This window comes from Peromyscus maniculatus, chromosome 3 (genome assembly GCF_049852395.1).
Source record: "Peromyscus maniculatus bairdii isolate BWxNUB_F1_BW_parent chromosome 3, HU_Pman_BW_mat_3.1, whole genome shotgun sequence".
NCBI lineage: Eukaryota > Metazoa > Chordata > Mammalia > Rodentia > Cricetidae > Peromyscus > Peromyscus maniculatus.
The window spans coordinates 168,674,260-168,690,124 of record NC_134854.1 but is presented as its reverse complement, the minus strand read 5'-3'; the positions used below and the strand labels follow the sequence as shown (position 1 = coordinate 168,690,124).

General features: G+C 38.8%; 1 protein-coding gene across 3 annotated transcripts in view; it reads left to right on the top strand.

Annotated features, from left to right (window-relative positions):
* Positions 1-35: 35 nt before the first annotated feature.
* The window catches only part of Ergic2 (ERGIC and golgi 2), a 31,421-nt gene continuing 15,591 nt past the window's right edge, over positions 36-15,865 (top strand). For all 3 annotated transcript variants that reach the window (XM_042274380.2, XM_042274379.2, XM_006986661.4), the window contains exons 1-6: positions 36-171; positions 6,587-6,729; positions 8,318-8,426; positions 10,504-10,550; positions 11,069-11,139; positions 13,554-13,594. In XM_042274380.2, the coding sequence (XP_042130314.1) occupies positions 6,624-6,729; positions 8,318-8,426; positions 10,504-10,550; positions 11,069-11,139; positions 13,554-13,594 (374 nt within the window). In that variant the 5' untranslated portion in view covers positions 36-171; positions 6,587-6,623. The remainder of the gene's footprint in view (positions 172-6,586; positions 6,730-8,317; positions 8,427-10,503; positions 10,551-11,068; positions 11,140-13,553; positions 13,595-15,865) is intronic.

Here is a 15,865-nt window from a genome sequence, read left to right as displayed (position 1 = left end):
TACATCACACGCCAGCAACACAAGAAATATCGCGAGGTCTCCACTTGCGCTCCCTTCGAACTCGATCAGCTGTGCGAATTACTTTTGTTCTCGCGATACTTTCGTGGACGCCGGGCTCGGGCGACCCGGGCTCCTGTGAAACATGGCGGTGGGCTGGGACCGAAGCACTAGGTAAGACGCCGGAACGCTGCTGGGCCGTTGTCTTCGGTAGTTGCGGGCGGATGGGGACGTGGGCGCGGTTGAAGGGCTCACGGTCCCGGCTGGCCCAGCTTGGGACCTCCGTGGCTCTGCGGGGAGCAGCGGGCTGCGGAGCCGCTCCGCTGCCTGGGGGCGTTCCTGCCGAGTGTGGCCGGCGTCCGCGCAGCGCGGCCCGGAGCTCCGCTGCACGGCTCCACGCCGGCCGGCCGGCCGCGCCTTCCGTTGTGTTGTCCAGGCTGTCGTGGACAGTAGCGGCTTCGCCAGCACCGTGCTATCTTTTAAATTAAAAATCAGGCCGAGAGAGGGGCCGGGCCGGGCGCAGACGCCAAGACAAGTGGTGTGTGTCCCGTTGTCAATTGCTGACCCTCTCGGGAGGGGATGGCTCAGCTCTTGCTCCGGGACGTCCATGGGTATCCATAGACTGGATCTGACAGCTCTGTGAGCAAACGTTTCATTAACTTCAAGTGTGGAATTCAGTGCCCTGCAGACCAGAGGCAAGTAACAGCTGTTCCGATGTTGCGAGATAGGTTTTCGGAAGCAATTAAAGACAGTTAAAATAGGCTTTGTTCATTGGCTTGAAGCTGTAATTCCAAATTTCATTCTTCAACCTAATATGTAGAACTCCAGCGTACATACCTAAAGAAACGAGTCTGCTGGTTTGCGGAGGGATTATTGCCTACCTTATTTATTAGTTACCTTAAGTTATTATTACTCTTTCACTTTGTAGAAGATCCTGAGAAGTAGAAGTTTCATGTTTTTGTAGTGAGGGTTGGGAGGAGGAGAAGCTTTTTTTTTTTTTTAATAGTAAACTTCAGTACATTACTGACTATTGTAATAGCTTCGTGGTACGCGTTACAGAAATATGGCAAGATTAGAGATCTCTGGAAGGAAGTCACTGTAAGTCTAGAACAAGAACAACAAAGATTTAGAAAAAAATTAACAAGTTTATTTTCATCGGGGTTAGTCGTTTAAATAATTCATTTTTTAGCAGAAGTTGGTTTTAGACTTTGTGTGCTACAAGTTCTATTTAATAGTTTCCTTAGATTTTAATTATTTTAATGCCAGAGAGCTTATCAGTTAACTTTTGTGTACTAGTTTCCTCGTCAATAAAAAGAGAATAATGAGGCAGTACTTAGCTCATAAAAAGCTGGGAAGAGTACGTGTTTCAGGTAATAGAAGTACTTAGAACAGTGCCTACCGGACTGCTCCCTAAGTTTTTGTTGTCATGTTTTGGCTCCTGAAGTTTCCTGTGGCTTGACAACTTAGGCACAATAGAGACTGAAGAAGACCTTTTAAAAATAGTTTCTTTCTAACCCCTAAAATTGATTAAACACTTGAAGGGTATGGGTAATAGGAAAACTCCAAATACTTGTCTTCCTGGACTTGGAAAACTGCTACCCTCTTAATTAGTAATGCACACATTTGTCTTTCTGTGGCTCCACCCAGTCGTGTTTATGTCAGGAATGCTCTCTGACTTCTTCGTTAACTCATTCTCTTGCTCCTGGAGAACATCTTAGGAACTTTGAGGAGCTACTGTTGTCCTTACTTCCTATTGCTGGAAAGCACTTCCAGACTCCTGTTGGAATGACACTTGTTGGTCGTCTCTTAACATTTACTCAATACCTCACTTCTATTTTGATTAATACCTGGTGTATCCCATATGTACTACTTTCTTAGATAACAATATGTAAGGAATTCTGAGAAGTTGAAGATCTTCACATTTGTTGTAACAACTAGTAAGTTCCTAGAAGGTAGGTTGGTTGGTTGGTTGGTTTTTCAGATCACAAAACTTGTACAGCATATTACTTGTCTTTCCAGTGAACTTTTTATCATTAAGAAACTTATGGGATTAAACCTATTTACTATAAACTAGGAAGCTTAAAGTAGTGAAAATTTATTCTTTTCAGTTTTCAAGAGTCAAAGTCTAAAACCAAGATGTAGGAAGGGTCCTGCCTTGTCTGAAGGTTTGAGACAGATGTTTCCTTGCTTTCCTGGCTTCTGAACAATGCATGTAAACACATCACTCTACACTCTGTCTTTGCATGACATTCTCCCCTCAATATTGGGGCCTTCACCATGTGGTCTTGAAAGGACACCAGTCCTTTTTTTGGATCACTCTGATTCACTGTGATTTCCAAATAATGTTCCAGATATTTCCATATAAGATTTATTCACAAACACCAAGGCCTAGGACTTGCGCATATCTCTTTGAAGGCATAGTTTAATCCACAGTGTAGTGGTATGCTAATCATTTAACTATTTCTCATTGAGAAGTATATATTATAAATAGCAGGTGATTCATAAAACATTGGTAAAAGAAGATATATTCTTGTGTTAATGAGATGGCTCGTGTGGTACAGGTGCTTGCCACTAAACCTGGTGCTTGCTTTTCATCCCCAGGACTCATATGGTAGAAGGAGAGGACTGATTGTTACAGATTGTTCTCTACATCTACATGTGTGCCATGGCACAGATGCTCCTCCCCGATAAATGTAATTAAAATAATTGAGCAGGCTATATAAAGTTTCTTGAGTTCTGTATTTTATCTCACTATATTCAAATTGATATGATGAAGTAGACTATATATTACTTTCAGGAGTGTTAGTGTCTATTTCAACAGGAAGAGGTTTATTATTTCTTAAGCAGTTTGTCAAGTATTGTCTTAGTTGCTATCAGCACATCCTTGAGGTTTAATTTTTGTTACTTTTTTTAAAGGACAGTTTAGGGGAGACAGCAAAGAAAGCAGAAGTGGTATTAGAGATTACTAAAGTGTACATACAGTGTCTAACGGTGATAGAGTCACTAAAGTGTACATACAGTGTCTAATGGTGATAGAGATCACTAAAGTGTACATACAGTGTCTAACGGTGATAGAGATCACTAAAGTGTACACACAGTGTCTATCGGTGATAGAGATCACTAAAGTGTACACACAGTGTCTATCGGTGATAGAGATCACTAAAGTGTACATACGGTGTCCACCGGTGAACAGAAGCATCATGCAGAGACTCCTTAGTCTTTGGATTTTGTAGAACAATATGGAAATAGATACAAGAATAATGCCAGTGAAGGCTGGGTTTGAAGATGGAAATAGATAAAATTACAGTGTTAATTTTATTAAATAAGGATATCCAAAGCAAAAAACCCTATATTATATACTGTTCCTCTTCTTTTAATTTTATTTTTATTTTATGTGTATGGGTGTTTTGCCTACATGTATGCGTATACACCATACATGCATACACCATACTGTGCATGATGCCTTTGGAGACATCAGATAATGGTGGAATGAGGGGGGAAAAACAAGTACTGACTGATCTAGGTACAGAAGCTATGGGGAAGTTATGATTGTGTCTAGATAGCCATAGAAGTTGGCAACAAGTCCTGAAGGCAGGGCCACTGGAATTGGGAACAGACTTTGCAGCCAGGCTGCTTGGAACTAAATCCCTCTTCTACATAGTACCACCTGCACCTTTCTGGGAAAAATGTATGACTGTTCTTATTTATAAGAAGGAATAAAAGTGGCATCTGTGGTATAGAAGAGTAAGTTAATATGTTAAGTGTATTCAATAGTACCTAACATGAAAGTTATTCTGTATGTTTTAACTGCTATTATTAGGGCTATTATTATCAAAGAGAAGAGGTGGGATGAGAAATATGATTAAGAACACATAACTTTTTACCCCAAGAGTCTTAGGAATGAAATATTGAATGGGAGTTATAAGATGAGGAAATAGGATTTCATAAAGAGCAGCAATTGGATAACTTGTTCATGTCACAGCAGTGGCATATACAGTGACAAGTGTTGGAGGTGGAATGGGTTTCTTGGAAGTAGTTAGTGAGCTTGCAGGAACGGGACAGGAGAAGTAGTAGACTGGCAGCCTGCTTCCTTCTAAAATGGTAATCCTAGGAAACAGTTGCGGAGGAGGCCTGAGACTGGGTGGCTGTACTGTCTGGCTCAAGGGAGGGGAAATGCATAGATTGTGTTTGTTCTTGGAGTTTGTGAGACTAACAGCTACTTGCCATAGTTTCATAATATAATTTAAACTTTATTTATAAAGCTTACTTTGAAAGTATACTTAAGTTTTGGAAGTAGTTATTTCTTCAACGTTATACAGCTACTGTTTAGAGCTGGTGATTCTCTAGAGAACAAAACAAAATTGTTCCTCCTGGATAGTGTTTCTAAATGTTCATATACCCAAATACGACAGTTTGGATTTGCAGTCTGTGCTGCTGTGGGTGCTTCCCTTCCTTTCCTCAGTGTTTATCTGCCTGCTATGTGAGGCATTGGCATTGCAGAGGTGATGTTAGATAGGGTTCCTACCCTCACTGCCCTGTGGAGAAAACAGAATATGCAGGTAGTGGCTAGAAACAGTTCTAGGCACACAAGACCCAGAAGAGTAAGTGGAGTCTGTCACGTGGTAACTGGGGGGAGAGGACAGAGAACTCTGGCAGAGAGCAGAATGAACGCTGAAAGGTTTTCAGTGTTGCTAGAACTCAGACAGGAAGACATTGGGTTTGATGGACTTGGTTTGTGAAGGATTCTGAAGCCATTTTAGGATGGTCTAAATACTGTGTCATGGGAAGTGACTCAAGGGCTTTAAGAGAGATAATATGCAATCTGATGGCTGTCAATAATTGATTCATAGTAGTAAGGGAAGTGAATTGAAGCAGTGCCACAAATTGTGGCCATGGAGACTAAGGTAAGGGACTTCTGAGCCCCTGGGAAGAAAGCAAATAAAGAAACTTAGGAAGAGGTTAAGTCTGAAGGTGTAACCTGTGTTTCTGGCTTGTGCAGTTTGGTGTGTACTGTTGTTAATCATTAAGACAAGAAAGTGGAGGAAAAGTAGTGGTGAAGTATTTCAGTGTTGGACTAGGAAAGAAATATATATTGTAGAAGGCAAGGAGATAGTCTTCTGAGGGATTAAAGCTGAAAATGAAGATTAGGAGGAATCCAAATCTAGATGGAAAATGAGGGATCAGGAAATCCCTTGGAAAAATGAGCATCATGTCCAATTCCAAAATCTTAGGTTTTGAAGCAGTTTGGCTTTTCAGCTTTTGATTTTGAGATTTGGGTGCTTGTTGAATTTCTTAGGACAAGGTAAGAGACTGTTTCATAGGAAAATGATCTATCTCTCTCACCCACATACACACATGAAACACACACACATGGGTGGAAGGTGAGAATATGGACATCAATACATTGTAGACAAAACTACAGTATGAAGTTTTTCTCTTGGACTTAGTACCACGAAAGATGATAACCTTGAGCCATTTAGTCAGGAGATGAGAGGGAATGAGATGTAGAGTTGGGCTGTCCGTGTGCTGTCAGAGATCTGTACTTATACTTGGACTGAGTTTAGGGGAGAGTAGTATTTTACTGCACAAGCCTGAAGAGTTTGGATCCTTAGTGCCCATGTTAAAAGCTGTGTGGTGGCATGCACCTCTAATCCCAGCAATGAGGAGACAGATACAAGAGGACTTCTGGGGGCTTGTTGGCTGTCCAGTTTATCTGAATTGATTAGCTCCAGGTTCAGTGGGAGACCTTGTCTCAAAAGTAAGGTGGAGAGATTAAGGACAATGCTTAGCATTGATCTCTGGCTTCCACATACACATGTACATGCATGGCAGATGCACAAGTATACACCATACACACATAAACAAAAATCTCAGTCATATACAGTGAATAGAGATTGAATGGTTGCAGTGCCAGTCTTAGGTTTCTGCTTAGGTTTTGAAAGTGATCTGGAGATGATTTAAATGTGTTGAAGAAGATGTGCTGGGATCATTTGCAAGTCTGCCACCTTAGGAAATGGCTTGAACACTGTGTATTTCCTTACTGTCTGTGTGATCAGCTCTCCATGTTCCTAATATCGTGTCTGAGAACTTAGTCACAGCTTGTGTTACCTTATAACTTCTTTTCCATATATATGAAAATTATATATAATTTGTCAACTTAATACAAAAAAATTCTAAGTGTTAAAATTTAACATTTAAATTTAAATACTTTTTGAATGTTAAAAATGTGACAGTTTCCTGCTTTTTTTTTTTTTTTTTTTTTTGGTTTTTCGAGACAGGGTTTCTCTGTGTAGCTTTGCGTCTTTCCCGGATCTCGCTCTGTAGACCAGGCTGGCCTCGAGCTCAACAGAGATCCACCTGCCTCTGCCTCCCAGTGCTGGGATTAAAGGCGTACGCCACCACCGCCCGGCAGTTCCCCACTTTTGATTGTTTTTCTATCTAATGTGTGTTTGTGTATTATCTTTCATTCATAATTTTGTCAGAGTGGGAACGGAGAAAAGAGTAATAAATTTTTTTTTGTCAAGGAGAGTTGGGAATGCTGCTTTCTGAGAAAATTGGTCATATATTCACTTACCTGTTTGTTCCTTAGCATGACTATATGAAGGAAGAGGAAAGTTTTCCTGAAGATGAGGCGACTAAATCGGAAAAAAACCTTAAGTTTGGTGAAAGAGTTAGATGCCTTTCCCAAGGTTCCTGACAGCTATGTGGAGACATCAGCCAGTGGGGGAACAGGTGAGCTCACTTCAGACTCCGATTTACTGCTCACCAACATGTGGGCGCTGGCCATGAGGATGAGCTCACCGCTGGGCCTTACAGTGCCTTTGCTACTGCTCATCCTGTGCCAGATTGCTCTGCCTTTGCTGTCTGTATTCTCTGTAGCGTCTGGCGGTCTCTCTGTGCCTTTAGCAGAGTTTATTAAATGTTGGTGGGCAAGTAGTACAATTTACACTTCGGTGCTGTTTTAGTTGTGCATTACTGTGCTTATATATTATTATATATATTATATACATTATATTACATACAATATATATTATATTCTTACATATAAATGGATTTGAAGGTGAGGGGAGGTAGGAAAGGCTGCTGACACAGCCCTGTTCCTGTTCTGGGCTGGGTGACAGTAAAGACTTGCTCTAAGAAGGTCCCCAGAGTGGAGTGAGAGCTAGTTGAGTTACATCTATCTGTCTTACTTCTTCCGTGAAATGAGGATGTTAGTATTTATATTGCTAGGGTTAATGTATTATGTAACTTTTTATGTGTAAGTGCCTAGAGCAATGCTTGATACAAATAAGAGTATTTGTTAAAATAAAGTGATAAAATATGTAAGAAAAGTCTATACCTATAATAATACTTCCTATTATTTTTCCCTATGATGAATTAATAAGGTAACATTTCATATGCTATTGCAACCTCATTGGGTAAAAAAAAATATGTGTATTGTAGGCTGCATATAACTTAGTTGGTAGTGCTTAGGATATGTGGAGCCCTCGCTTTGAACTCCAGCACCACATAAACTGGGCATGGTGGTACATGCCTGTAATCCCAACACTAGGGAGGTGGAAGCAGGAAGATCTCAACTTCAAGATCATTCTTGATTACATAGCCAGTTGTAGCCTAGTGTGAACTACTTGAGACTCTGGCTCAAAAAACAGAAAACAAACAAAAAGCCCAAGTAAATAAAATAAAGTGCAGTAAAATGCCTTGCTACTTCTAACCCCTATGAGGGAAAAGAGTGCCAGTTCTTGTTGCACAGCCTGCCTTGTATCTTGTATTATTTAGTGAATTCTTTTGATGAGGTTTTTATTTTGCAGTGTAGTAATGTATTTAGGATATTGCAAAATAGATGAAAATATTTTAGAGGCTTGGAGAGCTTATTTGATTTTCTGGCTCACAGATATTATGGCATCTCAGGACCTAGTTTGTCTTAAGTTGCATTCTGAGCACATGTATTTCTTAATAATGAAGGAAATATTTTTAAGTTGGCACTGTCAGCATGCTTATGTTTATTACTCTAACTGCTGTCTGTCTGGTGATGGACACTGTTGACACTGAAGACAAGCAATTCTCTCTCAGTATGCAGATGTCTGTGTTCCTGTTTGTGCTCACTCTGGGTTTTCATTTCTGAGCTGGTTTAAAATGTTGATAACATTTAAAGAGAAATCATTTATACTGTTTATTCAAATAATGTTCATATTGGACACTTTTCTTTCCCTCATTTAATGCTGCTTAAGATAGTTATTTACTTTTTATTTTGTTTTAATTAAGATAGTTATTTACTTTTTATTGTTTTAATTCTGTTTGTCTTTTTTTGATTCCTCAGTTTCTCTAATAGCATTTACCACTATGGCTTTATTAACAATAATGGAATTCTCAGTGTATCAAGATACGTGGATGAAGTACGAATATGAAGTAGACAAAGATTTTTCTAGGTAACAAAGTTTTTCTTCTTGATACCTTTAGAATCACATTTTAAAAAATATCCTTTGAAAGTATCCATTGTTTTGTTTTGGTTTATCATAGTTTTGAAGAAATAGCACTGGAAATTCTCATTAGTTGCTTGTATTAGTTGAAGCATTTTAGAGTCCTCTAAGTACTGGTTAAATTCTAAAACAGGTTCAGTATGCACTTGCTTACAACCCTCAGCCCCACACTCTCCAAAAAAACCCACCTAAAAACATGTTTTTTCTTAGCCTGGGGATGAGGTGACAGTTATGTGTAAGCTAAGCTGAATTTTGATATAAATTACTTTTAAACCTTTGAAGACAAAGTACTAAGAGACAAAAGTAGCTTGACAGTCATTCAGTTGCTTTATTTGGATGTTTCTGATGGGCTGCAGATAATGGGCAGAGAGACGCGTTTACTCTTTCTTTACATCCCAGCTCTGCTAATGGCTGTGTCATACACACAGTTCTGGGCAGTGTCACTAACTCTGTATTGTGTGTGCTTTGACTTTCTGTTCTGTAAAATAGAAATAGTAAGGATAGGACTTTTCTCATGAGTTTATGACCTAAATAACTTGAAATTTGTAGATGATGCATAGCATTGGGCTCGTCATACACCTAACTCTTGTTGGGCCTCAGTCTCTTTGCCTGTAGTGCCACTCATCTTTTCTAGTCAAGGTCCTGGTTACTTTTCAGGAACCTTACCGATGCTCTTACTTCCTTTGTGTTTAGCATCATTGAAACACTTGATTTTGTTTGTGGTCTCAGGTGGGTCAGGAGTCTGTCTTCTTGCCCCCCCCCCCCCTCCCCGGTTCTTTCGGCTCTCCCTGAGCTTTACATGTACTGACATCAAGTGGTTTGAGTTCCAGACAATTTTAAGACGGATGATCTGAAATTTTAATTCCTATTGAAATCAGTTGAAAAAAATCATTAGAAGCAAAAAGTTTGATAGGAAACACAGAACTGAATGTTAATGCCGTTCTCCTGTTAGTAATGTATATTAGTTAGTGATTTTTCTGTTGATGTGATAAAATACCTTGGCTAAAAATAACTTGTGAAAGAGGTTTTTTTTTGGCTTATAGCTCCAGGAGTTAGAGTCCATAATACCAGAGAAGATAGCATGCCTGCAGGAGCTGATCACATTGTCAAACACAAGAGAATGAACAGGAAGTGGGTGTAGGCTACATAAAACCCTCAAAGCCCTCCTCCAGTAATGTACTTCAACTAGCAAGATCTCACCAAAATGGGGACCAAGTATTGAAAATATGCAAGTCTATTGGAAACATTCTCATTGAAACCACCACATAATGCTTAATTAATTCTGGTATTTGAAAGTTAATTTTATAGGAGCTAGTCATTTGCAAATAAAGCATTGATTGAATCTTGTTTAAAGGCCATGTAAAGTCAAGCTGTGGTGGTACACACCTTTAATCCCAGCACTTTGGAGGCAGAAACAAATGAATCTCTGAGTTTAAGGCCAGCCTGATCTACATAGTAAGATCTTAAGTGAGAGCCTGTCTCAAAGTGAAAGCTTTCTATGGCTGTAAATCCATAAGCCTCCGATGCTTTCCTGGTAGTTTGCTCTCATTTGTCCTGACCCAGGCCTGATCTAAGGGTGGCTGTTTTTCTGTTGGGCATGTATGCCAGGCATGTATGTTCCTCTGAACACTAATACTTGAACCTGGAGCATCTACTTGATATTTCCATTCCAGAGTTAAAGAAACGGCTTTGAAGGACACCCAGCTTAATGTATGATGTATGGTTTTTATGATAAATGGAAGAAAAAAACTTGGAATTCCTATTTGATTCAGGTTTCATGTCCTTAAAGAACTGTTCTATCTGAAGTTTAAATAGGCCAACCTTAATTTCTTGGAATTATTGAACCAAAGTTCAATACCTACATCAGGTAGTTTACACAAAAGAGAATTTTTTTTTAATGTTCTTGTTCTAATTTTAAGGAATGCCAGTTCTAACTTGTGTTTTACTGTCTGAAATCCGTATTTTTCATGGGTGTGTTGGTTTTCATTTCTGGTGTTTTACTGATGGCTGCCCTTTTCTCTTTCAGCAAGTTGAGAATCAACATAGACATTACTGTTGCCATGAAGTGTCAGTGTGAGTACACCTTCGCTACCACCAGTTTCAGTATTCTTTATGTTAGTGGTTTTAAGAGATAAGGAAGTACATTGTAACTACAGTTTGAATTCTCACTGATCCTGAATATATGTCATTTTTGAATATTTAAATACCATTAAAATTGTAGTCTTTCAAAGTAAAATTTCCTATTTGGTATTTTTTTAAAGTCTCCGTAGATTTGCCGTATAATTTCTTTGAATCCTTAAAATAATTCTTATGATTGATATTGTGTTCAGCATCTTTAGTACTTAGAGGCTATTTAATTTTGACATGTTAGTCGGTCAATTAACCTTAGCTCTTTTTTTTTAACCACGTGTCATCTTTTTCAGAGCAAAAAGGAGAAATATAAAATCATTTTTAATTTCAGAATACTGTCTACAAAAGCTACATAATACTACTGTTTTAACTTTTGAACAAATGAAAGTTATCTCAGTTGTTTTATAGCAGATGTTAGTTTTGATTGGAGTCCAGAGTGTAAAAACTTTGTTTTAATGCAGATGTTGGAGCAGATGTACTGGATTTAGCAGAGACCATGGTTGCATCTGCAGATGGTCTATCTTATGAACCAGTAAGTTTGATTTATATGGTTTTTAAAAAATGTGTGCTGGAAATACTTGAGACATTTGCTCTTAGTTTTGTCTGAATTTTTTTCTTTATTTCAAAAGTAATCTAAACTCTGTAGAACAACTTGTAATGAAGAAAAGTTATACCTAATATAAAAAACTTGAGATAACTACAGCTGGCATTTTGGATAGGCCTCTACTGTGCTATATTTCAAGTTACTGTTTCCCATCAGATTCCTTTTCTCTTTTGTATTTCCCGTAAGGATGGAAGTTTGTACTTCTTAATTATCTCAGGACTTTATGACCTATGCTCCTTTCACCAAGCCTAAATCTTTAAGAACATTTGATCTGTAGCTTTCTTATCACAGTCTGAGGGAATCTCATTGGCATTTACCTTTTCCAATGCTGATACTCTCTGATTAGTTTCAAAGTACAAGCTGTTCTTAACATAGCTGACTCACCACATAGCACATTACAGGGTAGGTATGCTTGTAACTGATCAGAACTAGCCCTAAAACAGCCTCAGAAAAAGCATGTGGCCCACTGGCCCCATGGCGTATAGTTTACTTGTTCATTTTTAAATTCATTTTCTTGTCACTAAGCAGACTTGCAGAATAATGACTGAAGATGGAACAAGAGTAGAATTCAATTCATTGACTGGGTTGAAACAAGAAAACCTCTGGACTAGTTCTGATTGTTGAGTTAACTTTAGTTTACAGCAAGAATATAATGTTTGTCTTTGATAAGTGCTTGTTTTAATTACTTTTAAGTCACTGTGACAAAATCCCTGTCAGAGGCAACTTGAGGGAGGAGCTGTTTGTTCTGGTCTACAGATTCAGAGGGCTCAGGCCATGGTTCCTTGGCCTCTGGTACTTCTCAGAACATCATGGATGCTGGAATGTATGGCAGAGGAGCTTTCATCCCATGGTGGACAGGTGACAAAGAGAAACAGGAAAAGGCCGGGATAAGACATCTGAAGTCAGTACCAGCTCAGTGATTTACTTCCTTAAGTTTCTACAGGCTTCCACAGTTGTACCATTCATTAGTGGGAGTCCTGGGTTTTACTTAGAAACCTGAGGCAGTTAGTTAATATTCAGACCATAAAGCATTCCTAAAGTAGAAATGGTGATAGAAAAAGAGTTTATTGTTACTGTAACCCCCTCTTCTGATCTCTATTTTTCCACTAACAAAGTTTATTTTATAGTAATTTACATGGAGTAAGTAAATGTAACTTACTTTATAAATTCAGATACTGTTCCAACATACTAGATTATGATCTGCAGATTTGGATCCAAATCCCAGCATTTGGACACTGTGACATTTGCATTTTATACTGTTTTCAGAATATTTAGTTATAGTGCTTTTTCATAGTTTATATGTGTGTGTACCCATTTACACATGTGCATGCATATTGAGAGCTGAGGTTAGCCTCTGGTGTCATTGGAAAAGGTGCTGACCACCATGTTTTTTGAGATAAGGATCTCTTTCGCTGTCCTAGAACTTAACCATTAGGCTAAGCTGGCTAGGTAGCCAGCGAGTCTCAGGAACCCACCTGTGTCTGCTTCAGTGCTGGGATCACACACACATGCTGCATGTTTGGCTGTTTTGCATCAGGCTCAGTTCTTCATGCTTGCAAGGCAAGTGTTTCCCCAGGCAGGCATTCTCCCTTGCCCCTGTGGCCTTTGCGCCCTACTGTTTGCTTTTTAATTTATTTATTACGTATACAGTGTTCTGCTTGCATGTGTCCCTGCAGGCCAGAAGAGGGCGTTTGCATTTGCAGATCTCATGTTGTGAAATGGTTGTGAGCCACCATGTGGGTGCTGGGAATTGAACTCAGGACCTCTGGAAAAGCAGCCAGTGCTCTTAACTGTTGAGCTATCTCTCCAGCCCTCCCTACTATTCTTTATTTTGTTTTGTTTTGTTTTGTTTTTTTTTTTTTTTATTTTATGGGAGAAGTTTTGAGGTTTCTTTTTCAGCAAAGGTGTGTGGCTTTGTTTTGTGACTATTTCCTGTCAGGAGGAAGGGCTATGGGTGCTTGAGTTCCCACTTAGGCTGTGTCCCATCCATTACCTGTCTCCCTAACCCCATCACCAGTGTTGCCCTTTTAGTTTTAATTAGTTTTCAGTTTCAGTAACGGTGAGCTTGAGTGATTTTAAGTCCTAAAATACCCATTTTGTGCTTCTGATTGATTGTCAGCTTGCATTTGTTCCTATAAATGTTAGTGACTGTACACAGGAAAATAGTTATCATTAGTAAAGCTTTTTTATGCTATCTTTGAATAAAACATTACAGATTAAATCATAAATATATCTTAGCAGTACTATAAGTTTGTTTCTTGTTCATAGAAAAACATTTAAACTGGTGCTATGTGAACACCAAGGGATTTATTTGCCAGTGACTGTGTTCTCTTCTTTTGCAGGCAGTATTTGACCTTTCACCCCAGCAGAGAGAATGGCAGAGGTAAAGTATGAACAGTGTCATCACTGTAGAAACCTAGACCGCTTTTGGTGGAAGCTATGCATATGTTAAAATATTTTAGTATATAAACAGTCCTTATGACCTCAAAAACTATCAGATCTTAGGAAAGTTATACATAATCTTTCCTGTATTATATTTTGAATCATAAATACATTTTAGCTTTTATTTAAAATTTTAATTAACTTTAAAAAATTTTAACTATGAAAGTATGTGAACATTGTTTAGAATTTGGTTTGGAGCCAGGTATGATGATACATACCTGTAATCCCAGCATTTGGGATGCTGAAACAGGAGCATCCTAAGTTTACCTCTTTCCTGAGCTAAACAGTAAGTTTCAGGACATGGGTTAAATATATAAACTGTCTCAGAAACAGACAAAAGGTTCATTTTATAAACAGCATAAAGGAAAAGCTTTCTCATTCTGGCAACTGCAAAACCATGAGTGATGAGAACCACATGTGACTCCCTGGGAACTCTGTGTCTGAGTTTTTCATTTGTCAGTATGCTGTCTCCGTGTTGTCTGGAGTACAGGTGCGGTTGTTTCTGATGTTTGTTCTCAGAAAAAGTACTTCCCCATCCACTTTTTGTTCCCAAGATGGCTTATATTTAAGGTTACCTAATTTCCGATTATTACCAAAATGTACTTAAATGTTTGTTTACTTTTTATAGACATTTTGTTTTCTAATCCCTACTACACTTGAAGAATCTTTTTCTTTTAATCACCAATTTTCCTAGCTGGGAAAAATCTTAATATTGAAATTGAATATAGTTGAAGAAAGCAGTGAATATTCGGGCTTTCTGGATTTCTAGCACTTTTACTAGAAAGCTCTACCTAGAAATGAAATGTGTTACTTTTATCCAGAAATATTGAAGTGAGAGTCAGGTGTGTGTGCATACTTGTAAATCCCAGTAATTAAGAGGCTAGGGCAAGCCAGGTGGTGGGGTGCACACCTTTAATCCCAGCACTCAGGGAGGCAGAGGTAGGCAGATCTCTGTGAGTTCGAGGCCAGCCTGGGCTACAGAGTGAGTTCCAGGAAAGGCTCAAAGCTACACAGAGAAACCCTGTCTCAAAAACAAACAAAACAAAACAAAACAAACAAAAAAGGCTAGGGCAAGAGGATCAATATTCAGAGCAGGGTCTACATAGTGAAGCCCTATCTCAAAAAGCTCAAACAGACAAACAACCAAACAACCCACCCAGAAATACTAACATGAGTTGTCTCCTCTTAAAAATTTTAAGATTTTTATTTATATGTGTGCCTCTGTGTGTATGCCATGTTGTGAGCTGTCTGCTATGGATGCTGGGAACTGAATACTGGAAGAGCAGAAAGTACTTTTAACCCTTGAGTCCTCTCTTCTGACCCAAGATGGCTCCTTTTATCTAAGATTCTACTGAGTGTTGAAGAGGAGTAATGACTGCAAACAGACTGTTTCATTAAGTGAGAGGGCTTTCCCATCATGCTTGGGCTCTCTGCATACCTTCATACAGAGTTCACACTTGGCTATTGGTTGGTATGTCCCAAGCAGAAGTCTCACAGTTTCCTCAAACTCTTAGCTCCAAAGTTTATGTCTTTAGATGTATAAATCTGAAGATGAGATCTATTTTCTAGATCTTTCTTAATCATGTTCTGCTTCTAAATGGGCATTCTAGTATGGAGGGAGATCTGCAAGGCCTTGTCACTTCCTCACAGGGTACACACAAAAATGTTCTTTACCTTTGGAATTGGCTCTCTCAGTTGGTGTTTTGCCTTAAATAATTAGGATTGCAGTATTTCTAGAAGAAAATTTCAAACCCTGGACACAGCCTTTTGTGGTGTTTGCTTTTTCTTTCTAGATTTAAGGTTTATTTCAAACTAAGCTTACTGTGTAAATTTGATTTTGTAGTGTTAACAAAACAGGCCCGTTAACCCTGTATTCTAGATGGATAGTGCATAAATATTTTCTCATTTCTATGTCTATACAATACTTTTACCATTGTGATGAAATATGGTATATTGTGAGATAAATATTTTGTTTTTTTTTCTTTTTTTTTTTAAGTAATTGATGTATTCTTATTTTTTTTTATGTGCATTGGTGTTTTGCCTGTGCGTATGTCTGTGTGAGGATCCCCTGGAACTGGAGTTACAGACAGTTGTGAGCTGCCTGGGTGCTGGGGATTGAACCCGAGTCCTTTGGAAGAGCAGTCAGGGCTCTTAACCGCTAGGCCATCTCTCCACCTGCAGTATTTATGTTTTTTAAGATCATATGTTTACA